At 40.9% G+C, this 17,921-nt stretch overlaps 2 protein-coding genes across 3 annotated transcripts in view; one reads left to right on the top strand and one right to left on the bottom strand.

Annotated features, from left to right (window-relative positions):
* LOC116687059 (glutamate receptor ionotropic, kainate 1) overlaps positions 1 to 4,249 on the top strand; it is a 27,249-nt gene extending 23,000 nt beyond the window's left edge. Inside the window, 9 exon segments of the mRNA XM_032512152.1 lie at positions 9 to 50; positions 431 to 544; positions 628 to 831; positions 929 to 1,152; positions 2,081 to 2,199; positions 2,433 to 2,450; positions 2,453 to 2,649; positions 3,035 to 3,260; positions 3,385 to 4,249. Of these exon segments, the coding sequence (XP_032368043.1) occupies positions 9 to 50; positions 431 to 544; positions 628 to 831; positions 929 to 1,152; positions 2,081 to 2,199; positions 2,433 to 2,450; positions 2,453 to 2,649; positions 3,035 to 3,260; positions 3,385 to 3,674 (1,434 nt within the window). The 3' untranslated portion in view covers positions 3,675 to 4,249.
* LOC116687060 (transcription regulator protein BACH1) overlaps positions 1 to 17,816 on the bottom strand; it is a 25,741-nt gene extending 7,925 nt beyond the window's left edge. The window contains exons 1-5 of one of the 2 annotated variants that reach the window (XR_004331453.1): positions 17,674 to 17,816; positions 15,903 to 16,160; positions 13,869 to 15,032; positions 13,574 to 13,780; positions 12,740 to 13,233 (exon numbers count right to left, since the gene is read on the bottom strand). Coding sequence is in view for 1 of the 2 variants with exons in the window: in XM_032512153.1 (XP_032368044.1) it covers positions 12,847 to 13,233; positions 13,574 to 13,780; positions 13,869 to 15,032; positions 15,903 to 16,142 (1,998 nt within the window). In the remaining variant the exon portion in view is untranslated. Of the gene's footprint in view, positions 1 to 12,632; positions 13,234 to 13,573; positions 13,781 to 13,868; positions 15,033 to 15,902; positions 16,161 to 17,673 lie in introns of those variants that run through there. The other variant, XM_032512153.1, reaches the window with a different exon arrangement.
* Positions 17,817 to 17,921: the final 105 nt, after the last annotated feature.

The following is a 17,921-nucleotide window of genomic DNA, read 5'->3' on the forward strand; positions in this document are numbered from 1 at the left end:
TCTGCAAGACAATCACGGGCAACAACCGCCTGAATAAAGTGTGGAAAAAGGTCTGTACTTTAGCTACCCTGGTAGCCTAAAGGAATATTGACATGGTTTATCAACCCCCCACTGCCCTTTGTGATGTCTCCCTTTTTTCTAAAACCAAACCAATCGTTGTAGGTACTGGTGGAAATAAATTTTATATATTTCTGCACTGGACATGACATTTAAAGTTGTTGTTTTTTAAATATTGCAATTTATATTTCCCTTTCCCCCCTCCCCCACTCTCATCTCCGTTTGTTCTTCCACTGTAATTGTTCTGCTTCCCTGTCCTTGTTTCTTTTCCCTTCTTAGCATTCCGTACCGTGATCATGTGAAGGTGACTCAGGCAACCATGGATCTTTGAAGTCCAGAGCGTGTGCTTATTTGGATATTTAATTCTTTACAGATTGGTGTGTGGAACTCCCAAACAGGCCTCAATTTAACCGAAAGCAACAAGGACTCGTCCACTAATGTGACCGACTCAATGGCCAACCGCACCCTCATTGTCACAACTATTCTGGTATGACTCAAAGCCCTTATCCAGCAGCATTGGATCAGAAATGTCCTGATGAAATTAATTAAGTCTGTTCTGCCTTATTCCAGGAAAATCCTTATGTCATGTATAAGAAATCTGATAAGCCCCTGTATGGAAATGATCGCTTTGAGGGCTACTGCCTGGACCTGCTCAAAGAGCTCTCCAACATTTTGGGATTCTCCTATGAGGTAAAGCTGGTTTCTGACGGCAAATATGGAGCTCAGAATGACAAGGGCGAGTGGAACGGCATGGTGCGAGAACTCATTGACCATGTGAGTACCAATCAGTATTATGTGAGAGATTATCGGAGGGATCAGCAGTATCATGTTTTTGACTGTGCCCCCCCTTGATGTTTTTGTTCTGTACCAGGTGGCTGACCTCGCAGTGGCCCCTCTTACTATCACATATGTGAGGGAAAAGGTGATAGATTTCTCCAAGCCCTTCATGACACTGGGGATCAGCATCCTCTACCACAAACCCAACGGGACCAATCCAGGGGTGTTCTCCTTCCTCAACCCCCTGTCTCCTGATATCTGGATGTATGTGCTACTGGCATGCCTCGGTGTCAGCTGTGTGCTCTTTGTTATTGCCAGGTAAAAGCATAAAGCAAATTAGACAAAAGAATTAGAGTGCGTAAAAAAATCCTTTTCTCAGCGAGAATTAACTTTATATGTTCATTATGGATGGTCATTATGGGCTAAAGATCATATTTCACATTCATGTTGATGGTACTATCAGGTACATGTTGTGTTTTCAGGAAGCAGAATAGCTCCTCCTCGGCAGACATTGCTAATCCGATTGGTTTCTCGGCCATTTGCATTTATGAACAGTCATGCATTCATTTTGGCTGCAACAAGGACATGGATTGATTGCACACTGCGGCAGTAACCTTGGTCAGAATTGAGTCAGAAGGACTTTTGCCTGTTTGCATCATGAAATCAACATGAGTTTGAAAAAGAGGCTTATTAGTAAAAAGTAGTAAACACAGGCCTAAATGTGGTGCTATGTTGGTCATCATTGCAGAGCTGTAGTACTCGAGTCTGGTCTTGGACTCGAGTCTGGACTCAAGACCGTTTTTCTATGGTCTCAGACTTGTCTCGGTCTCGGACACTGGTCTTGCAAAAAATGGCATCTGGTCTTGACCGAGTCCAGGTGTCTTTATTATGTTGATAATAATATTGGGGGGAAAGGGAAACCCAAAATGATTGTGTTGATACTGTCATGCATAAGACCTTTTTTCTGTCCTGGACTCGGTCTTGACTCGGACCGGAACCTTTTTGGACTGGTCTTGTCTTGGACTCAAACCTCTTGATGGTCTTGCGAGTTTGACTGCTTGACCGACTAGTTGGTCTTGACTCAACCCTTGATGGGTCTTGACTGACTGGTTTTGGACTTGTCTTGGACTCGACTAGTCCTGGTCTTGGACTTGTCTTGGACTCAACTAAGGTGGTCTTGACTACAGCCCTGCATCATTGTATTTTACACATTTCTAATTGTGACTATTTAATTCTTCCCTTGCAGGTTCACTCCCTATGAGTGGTACAACCCTCACCCCTGCAACCCAGACTCAGATGTGGTTGAAAACAACTTCACTCTAATAAATAGTGTGTGGTTTGGAGTTGGAGCACTTATGCAGCAAGGTATACTTACTGAAATTATAACTGAATAATGCTATCATGCTGTTCTCACACCTGGCAGAATGTTCTCTTTGGTGGAGCACCTTTAACCATCATCTTCATACATAGATTAATGTTTGTGGTGTGCCTGGGAACAAAATAAGGTAGTTAGTGTCATGGCTATTTTTGTTACATAATGTATTGTCACTGTCTCATGTTGCAGAATATATAATATATCGTGAGTTGTTCTCTTACAGGATCCGAACTGATGCCTAAGGCCTGTCTACGAGGATAGTCGGTGGAATATGGTGGTTCTTTACACTGATCATAATCTCCTCATACACTGCTAACTTGGCTGCCTTCCTCACTGTGGAGAGAATGGACTCGCCAATCGACTCTGCAGATGACTTGGCCAAACAAACCAAAATAGAGTACGGTGCTGTAAGAGACGGCTCCACCATGACCTTTTTTAAGGTAATCTTCTTTCCCCTATACAGAAATTGGGAAAGAAACCATTCAACAATGGGGGGAGGGATGCAATCAAGAAGTCATTACAGTACCATGACATGTGCTGTCTGATGGGTTGGTGGAAAAAAAGAGTAGTGTTATAGGTTAGTTTCTTAGAAACATCCTTATACACACAGATTAACAACAAAAAAAGATTTCAAGGTTGTATTCTTTGTTGGTACACTCTTGTCACATCGCGTCTCCTGCCAGGATGATGGCTCCAGTCAGCAGATAGGCTTCTAATGCTGTCAACCACTGACCATGTCTCAACATGATCTGTTTTGTTGTTTGCTGCGTTGACCATCAAGATGCGTTGTTTTAAGGTCCATAAATCTTGATTCTGATTCAACAGAAATCTAAGATCTCCACTTATGAGAAAATGTGGGCATTCATGAGCAGCAGGAAAAACACAGCTTTGGTGAAAAACAACCGGGAGGGGATTCAGAGGGTTCTCACCACAGACTACGCTCTCCTGATGGAATCGACCAGCATCGAGTACATCAGCCAGCGTAACTGCAACCTCACACAGATTGGAGGCTTGATAGATTCAAAGGGCTATGGAGTGGGAACCCCAATTGGTACGAGAGATGAGTTACCAACTACACAGTAACAATGATAACCAATAAATACTCCCTATCTGACTAGAAACCAAAGTAATGACGCTGCTAATGGAAGAAATAATGTTATTTTATCCTGCTGCAGGCTCCCCTTACAGAGACAAGATCACCATCGCCATCTTGCAGCTTCAGGAGGAAGGGAAGCTGCACATGATGAAGGAGAAATGGTGGAGAGGGAATGGCTGCCCAGAGGAGGACAGCAAAGAGGCCAGTGCTCTGGGTGTGGAGAACATAGGGGGAATCTTTATTGTGCTGGCAGCTGGACTAGTCCTCTCAGTTTTTGTAGCAATTGGAGAGTTTATCTACAAATCCAGAAAGAACTTGGACATTGAGGAGGTGAGTGTTGGTCAGTGCGAATGGCACAACAAGTACTAACACACTAGGGGACTTTATCAAAGACATTTGTGTTGTCATTGTGGTCTTCAGAGGACTACAGTAATCACTGGGCCAACAAAAATGTGAAGTCTGAATGTGTTGAACTGCATTGTTACAATCAAAACAGAAATACTTTTTAATGCAGATTTTAGTGTTTTCAGTAGTTTTGATGTAGAGCACATGGATGTTTTAGTCTTCATTGGAAGAATACATTTGAAACCCTTTTTATGATGACAGATGGTTCTTTACTTCTGACATCATGTCACATGACCATCTTGGCCTTGCTGTTTTTTGCAAAAAACTAACATTGTTTTGCGTGAAAAAAGAATTGTCATGCCATGTGGGTAAGTAATGCTGTGATGATACGTGTTATCTTTTGAGTCATGTTTGCCATGTTCCTTTCAACAACTGCAGGGGTTTTGAGGTATTTGTTAAAATGTGTGCAATTTCATTTATGAACAGAAATTTTGGACATAACAGCATTTAATTGTATGTATATGAATTTTAAAAAAAAATTTTGATTTATTTAATGATTGTTTCCCACTTTTTTATGAATGAGTGCCCCCAACAAAGTTTTAAGTGTTTTGACACTCGGGCCACTTTGTTACGGTTTCTTTTTTTTTATGAAATTATAAACTGTGATAGTTTGTCTGTGGAAGGGGTTTCGAAGAAAAATTTGTGGAACATTAACCCTTTTAACCCTTTTTTTGGCGTTTGGGTTTTTAATTCTCTCTTTTGGGCAGCACACCCTCTTGATGAATTTTCATGGGGGTAAAGCAGGAATTATCATGTTTTAAAAAACCGTGGGTACAAGGGTTTTGACGAATGTAAAGAACCCAACCCTAGGCAGTTTTTTTAAGCGAAAGAGGGTCTTGGTTCAGTTTAAAGTGGGGGGGGTTTATTACACATGCACTGGCTCAGCAGCAGCTTCAGACCTGCTTTTGTTTTTGCCCGACAGACCTGTCACCCCCCGGCTAGATTTCAAAACCCTCCTTTTTGCAGGGATGGAAAAACCTGTATTTAATAAACCCTGGTTAAAAAGTTGCCCCCATTGTACAAAGCTTTGGGAAAACCTGCGCGTAATGAAAGTCTTCTTCCCCAAATCTGACAGGTAATACTGAGCGTTGCTTGTTTTGTCTCTGTGTCACATTTATGACGATGTGACAGAGTTTCAGGTTTGAAATGCTTTTGTCTGTGACTAAGGACAGTAGAGTGGGATTCATGAACAGCAATTATGATTGATCGGTGATAATGAATATTTCCGGTGATGAGTTTTGACAGATTTCTTGCATTCTACATACAGCATTGCTTCAAAAATAACGCAAATTTAGACATGAAAGCCCAATTTGCATTCAACAGCATCACCAGTGGCAACGGCATTGCAGTTTTGATCATCTTCATCACTGGAGAACAGGTTTTAATGTTCAAAAGGTAAAGTTTAACTCTTCCTGGACACAATTTATGTAAGATTTAAATGCTAACTGTTACAAGACATTTTGACATGAAATCTGGACTCAGGACTGGTGCAGACTTGAACTATTCAGGTACCACAAGTGTGTAACTACAGCAGAAACATTACAACTACTATAATTACAATACTTCTACTGGATACAAGTGTCTCAGAGTCAGTGATGCCAGGTCAAAATCAAACAGTCAACCAGACCTCTACTGGGAAGCTGGGGGTGTTTCCCTGAAGGTGTCTACATAAGAGTGACATGAAACTATCAGGAACATGTCATAAACGTTATGACATAACACTTCTTTTAATATGTGTCATCTGGTTTGGTCATGACAAGTTATGGTTATGGCTAGGGTTCATATGTCTTGACAGTATCATGACAGTTTCATGTGTTCATGGCAGTGTCATGAGTTTCATGTGGTCATGCTGTCATGAGTTTCATGTGTTCATGGCAGTGTCATGAGTTTCATGTGTTCATGCAGTTCATGTGTTCATGGCAGTGTCATGAGTTTCATGTGTTCATGCATGTCATGTTTCATGTGTTCATGGCAGTGTCATGAGTTTCATGTGTTCATGCAGTGTCATAGTTTCATGGTTCATGGCAGTGTCATGACAGTTTCATGTGTTCATGGCAGTGTCATGAGTTTCATGTGTTCATGGCAGTGTCATGAGTTTCATGTGTTCATGGCAGTGTCATGACAGTTTCATGTGTTCATGGCAGTGTCATGACAGTTTCATGTGTTCATGGCAGTGTCATGAGTTTCATGTGTTCATGCCAGTATCATGTTTCATGTGTTCATGGCAGTGTCATGTCACACTTATGTTGATGCCTCCAAGTAAAGTGGTACCGTTGTTTATAAGTCCAATAGACTGCTTGATTTAGACCTGACAACTGTTCAGTGTTGCGTCGTTCATTTTTTTAACCACACTCTGCTTATACAACTTTACCCAATATATATTTATGTGTATATATATATTTATATATATATATTATTTTTATCTATTGTTATACTTTTCTGCTTTTTAACAGTTGATTCCCTTCAGTGCTGTGATGGAGAACCTGGGGACGTCTTTTAAGTGTGACACGACAATGAAGACAACCAGCCAAGCAAGGGAAGGGCAGAGTACACAGTGTGTCACTTTGCCAAAACACAGCTTTAGAAAAGAAACAGTCTGCTCTTATCAAGGGTTTAAAGTTTTTAATTATTTTCATTTTAATGCTGTTCTAGTCATTGATATACATTTATTAAAGATGAATCCCATATCGCTGTTTAACATGTTGTTTTAAATCGTTGACAGTGAAGCACTTTCAACAACCAGCAGTAGTTCTTTAACTGAGTTTGACTGGAGCAGGAAACTGGTCATCTTTTCAAGACATTTGACAACCTTCTTTAACCACTGTTAGGTACTGGTACTGTACCCAAGGGAATCAGCAACTGAGGATGTAATGGGATCTAACTGTTAATTCTGGACCAGAAATATTCTTGCTATCCAGCTGTCAATTATAATCTCACCAAACACTGGAAAATGCATTACGCTCTGTCAACACCAGCACACATCACATGCATGAATAACCTACAGTTTGTTACTTTGTTAGAAGGATGATGTCTTCCCCTGAATTTTGGGGATATTGTCTGCACTGCTAAACTGAAAAAATGCTTGATCCAATTCTCAAAAATTAATTAAAAAACAATGTACTTGGCAGAATTGCAGACATCATTTCTGCTTTCCCAGTTTTGCAGCTCCTGACTGATAAATTCCAACAATTTCTGCATGACTGGTTAAATAATCGTACTCTAATAGAGTATGACTTCTTTGACAGATCTAGTTCCGAGACACACTTTTCCCAGTAATTGTAATGTTACAAATTGAACACGGCGAGGGCTGTCAAGACAAGAAAGCAAGAGTGAATGTAATCTGTCACAGTACAACCATATGTTTGTTAATCTGACGGTTGCAGGCCGGGGTGCTAGCTAGCTGGTCCCTGCTTTCTCTCATTTCTCTGGGCGATTATAGTATTATGGTCCTTATTTATATAATCCTGTCAGGGCCCTCCTCTGTGTTCCCCCCAAATGAAGTTCACAGTGACTGCAGCATGGATTCAGTTAGGATACAGTAGCTCAACAGCTTCTACGTTCAGGTTTTGTTGCTAACAGGTCATGCTTATGCTTGTGTTGATTATACATGTATTGTGTCTTTCTTTTGGATTTTGACCACGGGTAGAGAAACTCCAATACTATATGGATGTCCACACATTAGTTTTGCATTCAAGAGTCCATCACAGATGTCACTGCAGTGCCACTATTTCTACTTACATAGGATATGATGCTTCTTGCAGTGAATAAGAGGGAATTTGAAAGTTTATCAGTTGTTAAGGCAATCAGCTCTGCTGTTTACTGATCATATCAAAGGTTGATACTGTGAAGATCTTCCAATAACTGGATTGTGTGCTTTTTTGGACAACTTATGTTTTTCTAAAAATATAAGTGGATCTGTAAAGGTTATTACTTGTAATTATTACTTGTAATTGTTGCTGCTTGTTTAACATGACCTCCTGATAACATTTGTATCTGTGGTCAGTATTAGCCTGCACGAAAAGTCCAGTCTGATCCATGAGTGCCACACTGACTAGTGTTTGTCAAGATTATTAGCATATATATTTTCTGACTTAGCAATTTTGCAAGCACGCTAACTTCCAGATGTTTTAATTTCTAATCCTTGTTTTCCCCCCCTCGCCTCCTGTTTTCTAATCCTTGCTACCTAAGTACTGTGGAGTCTGTCTGTCAGAGGATAATGACTGGAATCATCGGGAAAAGTAGGTGAAAGGGACATACGTAAACCCATTGGGGGGCATTGGGCAAGAGAAAGCCGGTCTGTCACACAGACCAGCAACTACAAGAAAACCCATGATAACATGGGGAAAAACTCCAATAAAGGAATGGTAATTTTATTGACAATTTTACTGATCTGAACCAATTCATTTGACAATGTTTCATTATGATTACAGAACATTTAAATGAGAGAAAGAAATTAGACAAGAGGCAGGCGGAGAGAAATAACAAACAAGAGAGAGAGATCTTTCAGATTTTTGGTTGAAAAAAAAGGAACTATCAGCTCTGACACAGAAGATATATCAAGACAGATACAGAGTTCAAGGGGGCTTTGCATTAATCTCACGTTGTAATGACAGTTTAAGGTTTTGGTATTCTGATGAATTCCAGGATTGGGCTTAAACTGTTTTCATTTTGTTTGCTGGTCTTTAATCTTCTAACCCTGCGATCTTAATCAGAACTCAGAGCAGGTTTTTAATCTGGCATGAATGAGGCCGCGGATTATGGGCCTCTGACCTTGCCATGCTGCTTCCTCCTCAAATCAAGATTCTCTTCCTGTGTAGCATGCAAAAGAGGATAATCTTACTTTTTGTGCTACAATGCTCAAACTGTGCATAAAACACACAAACACTGAGGGAAGAATCCTAATGTTTTGAAGGGAAATGAGAAATTGATCCAATTCATAATGCTTTGGAGTGCTTTGGTATTGGAACGTGATGCCAGTTTTGACAAACATCAAGTTAAGGATTTTCTACAGATGTGTGTAATGATATCTGATCTCTGTGGCATTATCATCAGCTAATCCTTTTGACTTTTAGATGCAACACCACTTGTCGAGTTTGGAGTCACAGCTTTGATTTTCTGTGTGTGTGTGTGTGTGTGTGTGTGAGAGAGAGAGAGAGAGAGAGAGAGAGAGAGAGAGAGAGAGAGAGAGAGAGAGAGAGAGAGAGAGAGAGAGATGACTCAAAGATAGGTACAAGTTGTATTAGTGGCTTCAGGGTTGCCCTTATAATTACCACTATAACCTTGAGGATTGTGGTCCAAGGAAAACCAAATGAGATTGCTTTTTCCTCCTTTATCCCCAAGTGCTACAGTGGCTACTTTAAAGGACCCAAAACAAGAAGGGAAACACTGTTCAAACTCAGAGAAGTAGGGCATTCATATCAGAAGACAAGAACATCTTGACGAAATAGCTTCTTCCATTTTAAAAGGACCTTTGCTGACTGGCTGCTCGGTTTAACCCTTGCTTGTTTGACCCAGCCTTGTACAGGCTCCTCTCCACTCTGAAATCAGACCAGTGTCTGTGAACTCCAACACCGTAACAAAATGCCTATCCTAGTGAGGGTATACAGTAGAGGTGCTTTTGCAACTCAAGGATGGATATTCCCAGTCTGCCACTCAGCTGAAACAGGGCTACAGACACAGTAAACAACCAAACTAAATCAATTGTTGGTCATACAACGGAAGCATTATGCTTTGCTTGTCTTGTTTGATATTATCTTGGTGTATCTTATTGGGTAAGATGACTTACATGTGCACTTATGTGCTAAAAACAATGCATAGTCAACATATGAAGTTGGTTGCCATGATGAAAATAAAAAGGGAAAAATAAATAAATGAGAAAACACTTGCAATAGAATTCTTTTTTAACAGATGATGGTAGATTTGAGCCGTAATATTTATTATGCTATACTTTGCCATTAATGCCATTAAGCGATCTACCAGTCAAACCTACACCAACTATTGGTACCAAAAGTATCTGCAGGAACATGTCTGCATGAGCACCTGCACTTGTATGCCATTTATAGGGAAGTGAGGAGTATCTGCTGCAGTTTTGATGCTTGTGTCTCATGCAACACACTTCACAGCTGCAGTTTCTTGTGCAATATAATGGCTCAAGTGGGATTATTTCCATTCCTTTTCTATAGGTGGCACAGGTTATCTGTATAACTGGTTTAATGAGTGAACAGATTTCCCCTTGTGCACAATCTGCAACCTGCTAAATGTGTGTGTACATTTGTGAATAAATAGCAAGTCAGTTCTAGGAGTAGTTTCTAGAATAATGAAAGCAGCATGTAAGGCTACACAGATGGGTTTGTTTAAATGACAAACCCAATAAATTATAGTTTAAGGAATGCAATGCAAAGCATCAAACTTTGTGTTTTATGTTTCAGTGATTTAGTGAAGTCTGGACCATGAAATTTCTGATTTTGCTAGTCTGGTGACCCTTTTCCTTGCATCTACAGCAGAATGAGGCTTACAACTCAGGTTGCACTGCTGGGTTACAGGGATGGCTGTCACATACACCTTTCTTTTTTATTTCCTGTCTGGTAAGGTCTCTGAAGGCCTTTGCTCTTTACATAACGTAGATCGTTTATCAGAGCTGTCTGAGTCTGTCTTTACAACTGAAGATTCCTTTTAAAATGAAAAGGGTCACTCAATGGAGCTTAGCAAACATTTAGTCATAGTTAGCTTTATTTCTCTGTTCATGCTTCCTATCCTTTCATGTATCTTCCTTCATCACTTTACAGTATTTTTAGTAGTTTTCTGGTCCAGTCTGTTCACCTTTCTACAGGGGTTACAAAAGTCTTCCTAATGATTGGCTGCAGATCCAATTAATATATAGACAACTGTTCAGTTCCAACTGTTATAGAATGGTAATGGCAGTAACATTGTTTTGCCATCAGGTTTTGTCTTAATCCATGTTCATATAGCCTCAGCCTCATGTGCAATATGCACTAAAGCCGTTCTGAAGCAGTTTCATGATACTCAGCTAGGGCTTCGGCCCGACTTTCTTCCTGAATTTCAGTTCTGTTTATGTCATGTCCAATGCAGACTCAACAGCCTGACATCAGTTATACATGCTATTGTTTTTTTTTTGTTTTTTTTGTTTGCACAAAGATCTCCAAAAGAAAGCTGAATCTCGTTGCAGCTAAATCGCAAAAGGAACAATTCGTATTGTTATAGTCAGTCAATTAAGGGTCAGCATAGCTGGTGAGGTCATTTGTGTTGTACTTCCATCTATTGGCCAAACAGTGTACTGCGCATCAAAAGGGAAACATTCTTGAAAAAAAGCACTGAATGGTTACAAAATGTTTATTTAAATCTGTAATCCATGAAAGCATTCAATAAAAAATACTCAACATGAAGACTATAATGTAAGAGAATGCCATAAGTATAGGTTCTGAGTTAATGTGCAATGGTGCTTGTCACAAGAATTGACAATTTCAATTACAAAGCCTTTATGTTTCTATAATTTCTACTACTGCATAAGGCACATTTTGCATCAAATAAAATCATTTCCTATGTTCCCCTTTAACACTTTCAGATACACAGGAACTATTCCTCAAATATCAGGGGAAGCTGACTCTGCACTGGCGGGCACCTGGGTAGCACACCTGGTAGGGCAGGTGCCCCTACAGCTTTACTCCTTGATGCAGCGGCCGCCGTTTGACGGGTTTTTCCCTTTACTGCATGTTGTTCCCCCTCTCTCTCCCCTTTCATGTCTTTGGCTGTCATTTATATATATATTTTATTTTAATATAATTATAATAATAATACCCCAAAATGTTCAAATAATGCTGTTATCTTTTTTGTTACCTGCAACAATTCTTTGTTATCTACTGTAAAAGATATTAGTGCTAAGAATATTGAATTAAAGTAATAGCATAGTGGTAGAATAATACAAAATCTGTTAAGGTCACCAGTGTCCTCTTCTACACTGTGGTGTGCTGGGGGGGCAGCTGGGGGGCAGCATATCAAAGAAGGACAGCATATCAAAGAAGGACACCCCAAAAGGCTGGACAAACTGATCAGGGGGGCCGGCTCTGTGGTCGGCATGAAGCTGGACTCACTGGTGACGGTGGCAGAGAGGAGGACATTGGACAAACTGCTGGCTATTACTGAAAATGCCAGCCACCCCCTGCACCACCGTCATCAGCACCCAGAGGACTCGGTTCAGTGGAAGGCTGCTCCTTCCCAAGTGCCGGACCAACAGACTCAAGGACTCCTTTGTCCTCATGCCATCAGACTATACAAATCCTCACTAGGGGGAGGAGGAAATAGGGCATAGGACAATACATACATACATACATACATACTATATACATATATACATATATACATATATACATACATATTACATACATGCATACACAGTACACGTACATACATACATACACACAGTACACATACTACATACATACACGCACACCTAGTCACTTTATCACTTTACACTTCAATACTGGACTCAACACTGACACTTTAATAACAATTTATGGTCTTTTGTTTGTTTTATTTGACAAATGTTCTTATTGTTGTTATTATTATCATTATTGTTATTTGTTGGTCTTATTACTGTCTTTTCTTTTCTTTTGTTAATCTTTTTTTAATTTGTTTTTTCTTGCTAAAACTGGTGCTGGAATTTTCAATTTCCTTGCGGGAGTCATCCCAAAGGATCAATAAAGAGAAGTCTAAGTCTAAGTCTAGTCTAAGTCTAAGTCTAAGGTTATGATGACAGACTAATTAGCCTATTTTTCTAATTGTGTGTGCGTGTGTGTGCGTGCTGTTAGAGAATTATGTTAGCCATCAAAACATAGTCAGGTTATGAGTTTCCCTGAGAAAACCATTTGGGAAGTACCTGAAAATTGTGTGCACTTTCAAAAATGATGAATACTGGATTCTGTATGTACTACAGTGAAATGCATATTAGAAGTACAGCAAAGGAAATTTGACATTTATCTGTCACTTTAAGATACCTGTATAAGGCAGAAAACCATTCAAGCATATCTATCCCAAAAGAGGATTACAGTATATACTCAAGAGTCCACCCCCTGCTCCGTGGGCCTGCAAGATTACAAATGACAATGGAAACCGAGTCCAATTATAAGCTGTTGTTCATGTCCAGACAGACGTTGAGCAGAGATGTGGGAACGGGGCAGCTCTGTGGAGAACCTGCCTCCTCGGTCTGTGTGCCATCCTCTGGTGTAGCAGTTTGAACTGAGCATGCAGGCGGCTTGCTCGGGTCACACTCTGAAGAACAACTTACCATTTTGATTGTGATCTGGGACTCCTCATCTTCATCCAAAAGGCTACTGGAGGAGATGGGGGAGTCTGATGAGGAGACCTTGGCAAGAAGTTGCAAGTGGTCCTGATCAGAGCCAGACTCGAGGCTGACACTCTTACACAACCCACACAGACTGTGCCTCGTCTCCTCCAGGTTTTGCTCCAACTCAGTTCGCTCCTGCAGCAGCCGCTCTTTCTGACTTCTCTGTAGAAAAATCATCCAGTCCTCATCATAACATATGCATTTTAGGGACAAAAGATTCACAACTGAAGATTAGTTTTAAAATGAAATGAAAGGGTCCCTCAGTGGAACTTATTTTAGTCAGACAGGCTCTTGGTTGTTTTTTTTCCCTTTCTATGTTTATGCCTCATACCCTCTGATCAGTCAACAGTATTTCAAATTGATGAGGTCCATTCTGTTCAATCTGTGAACCTAAATCACACTGCTGTGGCACCAACTTGACTCCAATAAAAGTTACAAAGATACAAAACTCAATTATATCATGTTTGAAAACATGCTGAGATTACGATTAAAGGTAACTTACCAATTTTTTGATTTCACATTCTAGTTGATGTATGCTGTCCAGTTTCCTCTTTCGGCAGCGCTGTGCAGCCACGCGGTTTTTGCTTCGTCGACGGACGTCATGGACAAACTCCTGCTGATCTTGAGTCAGCTGATGTTGTCTCAGAAGCTGCTGGAAGGCACCCCGGCTCAGCGCTGAGATCTGCTCCACTGGGAATGGGAGCTGAATCTGTAGAGTACAGGGTTTAGGAGTTACATCTATTGTACTTCATACATTCAACTAGCAATAACCAAACCAAGTTGTGTATCACAATGACCTCTGCTGCTCTTTTGTTGTTGGCCTCAGTATCTCCATCCGTGTCCAGGTCTGAGTCCTCCCCAGAGTTGAGCGAGGAGGACATGTAGGGGCTCTTCTCGGATTGGGACATGCTGTCAGTGCGTGGGGCCGGCTCATCACCTGACCCAAAGTCCCTGAGGAAGGGACAGTCTCCTACACTGGAGCTCAGGTCCAGCTGCTTAAGCCAATGAAAGTCTGATGCTTTTGCCAGACTGTTTTGGTCCAAGGGTTCCAAGGGGGGTGGTTGAGCCTGAGATGGGCATAGGTCAGACCAAAATCCCTTAGCCAGATGTTCAGCCACCTCCCTCTCCTCACTGCTCCTCTCCTCAATTCCCTCTGCGTGGCTTAGAGCAGTTGGTGTAGGGTCTGAGAGATCTCCTTCCATTTTGTGTTGGAGGCCAGCCTTACTCTGCTCTAATAACTCACTGCAATTTTCTGCCCCTGTTGTGAGTGGACATGAACCGGGGTGGCAGTTGGTTTCAGCACGAAGCGTCTCAACAGTCTGCTTAACATCTCTGCCTGCTGGCTCAATGAGTTCTGGTGGATTCACATCCCCTGGGCTTGACAACTCACAGGGTAAGTCACAGTCTGTCAAACTCAACTCACTTTGATTGCACACATCTCGTATGTCTAAAACGTCTCTTTCGCTGAACTGAGAGGGTTGATCTGCTTTGTCAGAGTCTGGGCATGGCAAAGACAACATGGGGCACACGCTATTTGCTGTTAACTCCAGAGATAAGGGGGCCATTTGTGGCCCGCAGTTCTCCAAACAGAAGTGTACTTCCCCGCTGTTGGTCTGACCCCGGGCACTCTGAGGACATTGTGATGGGAAATCTGTCTGTTCATCAACACTTGAAGGCACTGAGCTGTGAGACTCAAATGATGTCGGTTGGCTGCTCTCTACGCTGGGGCCAAAACTGGCACTGGGATTGGGACTCAGACAACAGGCTCTATGCCTTACTTCCCGTGAGGTTCTTCTGCCTTCAGAAAACTTTGGAATGAGAAAATCAAAGCATGCTGACTCCAAGTTATGGAATCCTAAAAACTCAGCACTGCTGTGAATGGCGTGAATGTTTTCTTTGGTGAAAGGCAGCTTCGAGGTGTAGGCAAACTGAAGCAAAGGTTCAAACCCCTCAACTGTCACCTGTGAGGAAAGTGATACAGCAAAGTGTTAAGGGTATGTTAAAACAACAAAAAACTATGAAGAACAACTATAAATCACTACAATATGGCCACACTAGAAAGGTGGACAGCTAGAAAGAAACCCAGGAGATCCATAGGGCTCTTTGCTACATGTACTAAAATAAATAACTTGAAATGTAGAATTCATTTTTACATTTCAATGTTCTTTTATACAGCAAGGTGTTTTTCTGTACAGCACTTTGGTCAGCTGTTTAAATTTGCTAAAATAAACTTTACTTGGCTTACTTAATTTACTAGACAACAATATAAAGCTCAGTGGGTTCTAAGAAATCCATCAAAAATCAGCAATATAGCTATGTGCAATATTATTCTCTGCAGAGCTGAGATAGACATACAGTACATAAACACACACACACACACATATATGTGTATGTATGTATATATATATAGAAACATTTTGGTGGCCAGTCTTGCATGTATAATCCGCATGTACAGATATCGTTGTCTGCTAAGTGAAATGTAACATTAAGGCCATTCACAAAATGAATATGACAGCCATTCATAGATGAGCTCCCTTCCTTCAGGATGCCCCAAGTTCAGTATTGATATTGTGTTGATTGACTTCAGTCTCAAATAATTGGTGTCATGCTCAACTATAGAATGGCCTGATCTCCTACTCTAAAAAATTAGATTATTAATAAATCCTAAATAGAGCAACTGAATTCAGCAGCACATTTGGGTGAAATTGTAATAAAATAAAATACTGTAATCCTCTTTTGGGAATAAATAAACAATACATTCATGCAAAGACCAATTGATTTGCCGTGTCATCCCCCCCCCACCAAATCCTTCCTCTGATTAGAACACCGACCTCATCAGGTAAGGTGATGATGGAATTATGTCTGGTGACACTGGTAACTCTGCTGTGAAAGTATTCACTGCAGGAAGCCAAGACAGAGCCGTGGGCCCGGAAACTCTTGTTTTCCACCGCCACGGTCACATCACACAGGACGTCCCGCTGCCTCTGGTCATTCAGACACTGGAGCACATGGGCGCTGTGCACTGCAGACTGAAAGGTGAACACTGACATGCGAGGATCTTGGAGCGGCATGGTTCGTACAAGCTCAGCCTGCGTGACAGAGGGAGCAGGGGTGGGGTCAAAACGGCATAATGATCCCGATACACTGTTCAAATAGTCTACAGACTGGCAGTCTTTATCTGCAGTCGTTACTCAATGAGCAGTCAGCCTGGTGGCAGAAAATACATCTGCAACCAGTTTGATAAAATGATTGGAGGAATTAATTTAATAATCTATAGATCAATCAATAATGAACCAATAGTTAGCTGCAGCCTTGTGGATTCTGTCATTAGCAGGGGATTTATTGTACAGTCATATTCAATCAAAATAAAGGAGATGTTTCGGTTTGGCATTACTAAAATAACGTTCCATATTTCTTTCCATTGGATGGATATCCATATACCCACTTCAAAATGCCCAATGACCAACAACATACTTTTTATTATATTTTTGATCTACTTTCAATTTTCATCTGTGTTTTTCTTCTTCACGTAGGCTAAATAAAGGTATTTCCACTGTAAATTGGTGCATAAAGTGTATCAGAATACAGGAAATGACGCTCGAAGGGCACCCAGACCCCCCCCCCCCCCCCTCCACTACAGTATACCCACTACAATACATTAGCCAACACCACAGCTTAAAACAAGAACAATTATTATGTATAACTTTTGTTTAGTGTCCAATACCACCTTATGGGCAGCAGAAAAGATCGCAGGCAGTCATAACCATAGCCCGTTATTATTAGTCTATGGTCATAACCATAGCCCGTTAATATTAGTCTATGGTCATAACCATAGCCCGTTAATATTAGTCTATGGTCATAACCATAGCCCGTTAATAATAGTCTATGGTCATAACCATAGCCCGTTATTATTAGTCTATGGTCATAACCATAGCCCGTTAATATTAGTCTATGGTCATAACCATAGCCCGTTAATATTAGTCTATGTCATACCATAGCCCGTTAATATTAGTCTATGGTCATAACCATACCCGTTATTAATAGTCTATGGTCATAACCATACCCTTATTATTAGTCTATGGTCATCACCAACCCTTAATTATCTATGCAACAGTAATAATATAGTAATTAATATATAACAGAACATATGCAACATTGGACGTGACTGGGACATGTACTAGCTAGACTCTGTCGACATAATTATCTATTAATCGTATTATTATTTAATTACTGAATGGCGAACAGTTAACGTCAGATGAGGATAGATTGCATTATAAGAAATAAATAACGCGATAACTTGGACAGCGTGTTAAAATGCTGACTCACGTTTAGACAGTTACGTAACAGGGCCGGGTGGGGACGCGTTCCGAAAAATATCAGAAAGTACAACAAGGTTCTGCTCCTAACTACCGACCTGCATTAGCTAGGCTCATCATTACGTTAATGCTCGAAGACGGTCCCAGGTGAGAGGCTTGACGCTAGGCCACGACGGGAACGTTAGCTAGGCAACTGGTCTAACGCGGACAGCCTGCTGCTGTTGGCCGAAAACCATGACACGCTGCTTTTTAATATTCATTTTAAAAAGGTCAACCGTTCACTGACCTGCCATGTCAGCTTGATAACACAGCCATTGGAAAATGTTGGGTAGAGAGGTTAGTTTCTGGCCATCCAGATTCCTCACGTCATGTGACAATGTGATAGCGGAAAAGCTGTCAACACTTACTACGCATGCTCAGAGCAAGGGCAGGTCAGCCTCCATCCAGCACACAAGACAGGAGAAACTGTTCTCATTTTGAAGCATTTCATTACTTGACATTGATAAAAAAAAAAAAAAAATAGACATTTATATA

This window comes from Etheostoma spectabile, chromosome 3 (assembly GCF_008692095.1).
Source record: "Etheostoma spectabile isolate EspeVRDwgs_2016 chromosome 3, UIUC_Espe_1.0, whole genome shotgun sequence".
Lineage (NCBI taxonomy): Eukaryota > Metazoa > Chordata > Actinopteri > Perciformes > Percidae > Etheostoma > Etheostoma spectabile.